The sequence below is a fragment of the Nestor notabilis genome, unplaced genomic scaffold, assembly GCF_000696875.1.
Source record: "Nestor notabilis isolate BGI_N333 unplaced genomic scaffold, ASM69687v1 scaffold13535, whole genome shotgun sequence".
NCBI classification, from domain to species: domain Eukaryota; kingdom Metazoa; phylum Chordata; class Aves; order Psittaciformes; family Psittacidae; genus Nestor; species Nestor notabilis.
The window spans coordinates 18,255-22,291 of record NW_009930735.1 but is presented as its reverse complement, the minus strand read 5'-3'; the positions used below and the strand labels follow the sequence as shown (position 1 = coordinate 22,291).

The following is a 4,037-nucleotide window of genomic DNA, read 5'->3' as shown; positions in this document are numbered from 1 at the left end:
ACCCTGCAGCCCAGAGGCCACCCCGTTAGCCACCCCCTCTTGATATCTCAGCTTGATAATCTGACAGCACTTCTTAACATGAATGTCGCCGGGATGCAGAGATTTCAGGGAACATCCCTATAGCTGAACCAAGGGGGTGTGCTCACTTCTGGCATTAGCTACTTTTGAATCCCATTTTCCTCTTTTGAATGGGACAGGGAATGTGTCTTTATATACTCCATATGGTGGAGGTGTCAGTGTTTTTCAGCTGGTAGGACTCTGCAAAGCAAGCCTGTAGTATTTTCCATTAAAAATGTGTGCATACCTCCATGTGTGTGTGAGCACACATGCACACAGGTGAGTGCGTAACGCAGTGGAGGCCTGAAAGAACAAGTTGCCTTGTGCCTACCTCCGTGAGCCTGGGTCTGGCCAGTGAAAGCAGGAACCCTGTGCACCAACGCATGAAAAGTATGTCATGTCTTTAAAGAGTATTTCTTTTAAAGAACAACCAACCTATGGATGGAAAAATGTGTCTTTGCTGTGGAAAATCAGGATGTTACCTCTCAGGTGTGGGAGAATGGATTCTGGTGTCTGCTGAGTAACAGACGTTGTCTCAGGAGTTCTTTCAATGGCATATCCAAGCTATCAGGCAGCAGGGGATTCTTGAGGGGTGGCTTAGGATGCAGCCATGGTGCAGACACTGCACTCTCCACATCCCCATCCCAGTGGCCTCAATATTCCTTCCATGTGGATGCAGAAAGCAAAAGGCCAGGCTCTCTGCCCCTGGTGTAGGAGGATGGCTTCATGGAAAAGCAAGAATAAGTGAATGGGCTGCAGGAATCCCAGTCAGCGAGGGCAGCTTGACCAGCTGGACATGGTTGTTTAAACCCTGGCGGTTTTTACCGAGTTGGAGTCTGACACCCACTTTCTGGTAACCAGAACGATGGAAAGTAAGAAGCTCCAAATGCGAAATTACTGCTAAACAAGCTGCGTTTCATTAATTACCTGTGATGCATCAAGAGGTACCCATGACCTTGGACTCAGGGGAAGGTGGGGGAGTAGCCTGAAAGTCTGAAAGCCAAAATGTACCAAGCTGGTGCAAAAATCACTGTTTCTGCATGGCCGGTGGGTCCCTCTCACAGGTGAAAGCCCTCCAGCAGCTTCCCCTGGGCACCCCAACGGGTGGGAATTACCTGCTTGTGAGCAGATCCTCACCCAGTAAAGATCTTGGTTCTGCTGGGCTCTGCCACCGGAGATCTCTCCTGGCAAGGGTCCTTCTCCTTGCAGCAAGCCAGGCTCTGTCACTGAGGGGAAAGCCTGCCCCATGCTGCCTCAGCCAGGCCACCAAGACAACACCCTTTCTCTGCAGTCAGGATAAACTTGGCTTTACATGGAGCTCAACCCAAATGATCCTCTATCAGCAGCTCTACTTAAGCTTGAAGTCATTTGAGGTGGCAGCTCACTAGCTTGACATTCAAGTTCTCAACTATATTTTTATCTGCTTTTGAAGAATACAAAGTAGCACTGGATCACACTCCATTTTTCCGGAGTCATAGATGGAAACACTGCAGATGATCACATCTCCAAATCAGAGTCAAAATCTTTTTTCTTTTATTTAATGCTTAACATCTGGGAAAATACAATCAATAATTTTCCAGTCTGGAACAATTAGATGTTGTGCTAAATAATAAAATGTTCAGAGAGGATGTAAAAATAAATGAGTATCTTGCTATTTAACTTCAATGAACAAAGCAGGTCTCAGTTTCAGACAACTGAGTCATTTTCAGCCGTGAAAGATAAATGAACATCTTCTGCCCTTCCATAAACACGATGCTATCATTGAAACCAATGGAATAGAGATATACACACACATATATATACATACACACACACACATATGTGCCTGCTTCAGAGGGCAGGATTTGGCCTAGATCTTACAAAATGGTAGTTTGCAGTTGACATTCATGTGTGTTTATGTCTTTAACAAACAGAACTGCAGAACATTCATGTATCGTACATATTCCAAATCCTGCCACTGCAGCTGGTATGAAACATCAGCATATAAAAAGTCATCACTGTACAACCACTTCTTTTTTTTTTTGAAAAGTCAGTGTCAAAACCATAAAAACCAGTTAATTTATTAAAACCAGATACATTGTTTAAGTGCTGAGGTGTGCGTCAGCTTTCTGCTGTTGTAAGCACACACTGAAGGTGAAAGTTGCTCAGAAAATGACAAACTCTCTAACAAGGTACTTGAAGCTTTACTAACACTTACAGGACGCTATAGTTACTTGAACACCAACGTAAACACACCAACTACAGATACCAATGGACACCTCTCACAGCTGTGCAAGCCGTGGGCCCCATCCTGCGAACACCCCTGGCTCCAGCTGGTCTCAGTCTGTCCCACTGCAGCGCCCAGCAGCAGCCCCGGCTCCTGCCAGCATTTGTGGGATGGGGTCCTCTGACCCTCATATCATGCACCGAACACACTTAAAGTGCCTCAGATTTCAAACTGATGCAAATCAACCTTTCATCTCTTCAGGCTTGAAAAGGTGAAATAGCTTCTGAAAAATCTTATATAAATACTTCTCTAAAACTAGTGGAGGTTTTCAAGGTAAATCTAATAAAATACTGAACTGCTTTTAAATTAGGCAAATAGCGTTTGTGCTGCTTTTTGTAAAAAAGCAACAACGTTCCTTTGCAGTAAGTTACTTTAAACTTTTCCAGTCACTTTTCCACTTGCTTTACAGAAAGTAAGAGGCAGAACTATGGTAGTTTTGTTGATGCGATTACCTGTGGAGTTCTGAAACAGCCCCATGGGGTTTTTGTGTAGTGACACTGAATCTTAAGTTCATCCCTTTCCACAAGTCTTTCCTGCAGTTGGTTTTATTCTGGTTCTTCGCTCTTCTCAGAACCCCCTCCAGCTGAATTATCTGCCTCATGCTTTTTATCAAGAGCATCTTCAAAAGGTCTCCCACTGCAGTCATAGGTTTTACTTGTACATCCCGTATGTGTTCGAATGCGAGCTCCTGGCTGGTATAACTGCATGGCTGGGCGATCCTGGAAGGAAGGAGACATGGTTAACACCCTGAGAAACCTCTGAAGGATACGTATGTGGGATTTTAAGTAAGTGATGAATGTTTGTGAAGAAAGCAGATGTTAAGTCACTTTACATTTCCTAAGACCCAGGAAAAAAAATGGAGTGTAATGAAAATTGACTGAGTCTTTAATATCTGTCTTGTTTATAACGCTATTCTTGGGAGCCAGGCATTTTGAATAAATGAAGAAAGCTGTACAATTTAAAAGATCCTATGATACATGATCCTGCCCCTCTGCTCTCGTGAGACCCCACTTGGAGTATTGTGTACAGTTCTGGTGTCCTCAACATAAAAAGGACATGGAGCTGTTGAAGCAAGTCCAGAGGAGGGCCACGAGGATGATAAGAGGACTGGAGCACCTCCCGTATGAAGACAGGCTGAGAAAGTTGGGGCTGTTCAGCCTGGAGAAGAGAAGACTGCGTGGAGACCTCATAGCAGCCTTCCAGTATCTGAAGGGGGCCTACAAGGATGCTGGGGAGGGACTCTTCATTAGGGACTGTAGTGGTAGGACAAGGCATAATGGGTTTAAACTTAACAGGGGAAGTTCAGGTTAGATACAAAGAAGAAGTTCTTTACAGTAAGGGTGGTGAGGCACTGGAATGGGTTGCCCAAGGAGGTTGTGAACACCTGGCAGTGTTCATGGCCAGGCTGGACAGACCACTGGGTGACATAATCTATGGTAAGATGTCTCTGCCCATGGCAGGGGGTTGGAACTAGATGATCATAAGGTCCTTTCCAACCCAAACCATTCTGTGATTCTATGATTTGACATAAACAAGGAGAAAGAGTGCTGACAATTATCAAACATCGTATTACAGGTGAAACTCTGAAAAACGTTGCTACCTTCACTAATATCAACTGAGAAGAACAATAGCCTATGCACTTGCAGCTCTGCAGATGAATGACAAATATTAAATACAAGCATAAAAAAATAAGACAAACCAGGACAGTTCAGCA

The 4,037-nt window shown here is 44.4% G+C and overlaps 1 protein-coding gene across 1 annotated transcript in view; it reads right to left on the bottom strand.

The window, feature by feature from the left end:
• Window positions 1-2,730: 2,730 nt before the first annotated feature.
• UPF3A (UPF3 regulator of nonsense transcripts homolog A (yeast)) overlaps window positions 2,731-4,037 on the bottom strand; it is a gene marked incomplete at its 5' end in the record, with an annotated part of 12,861 nt that continues 11,554 nt past the window's right edge. The window contains one exon of the mRNA XM_010015559.1: window positions 2,731-3,042. Coding sequence (XP_010013861.1) covers window positions 2,869-3,042 — 174 coding nt within the window. The remainder of the gene's footprint in view (window positions 3,043-4,037) is intronic.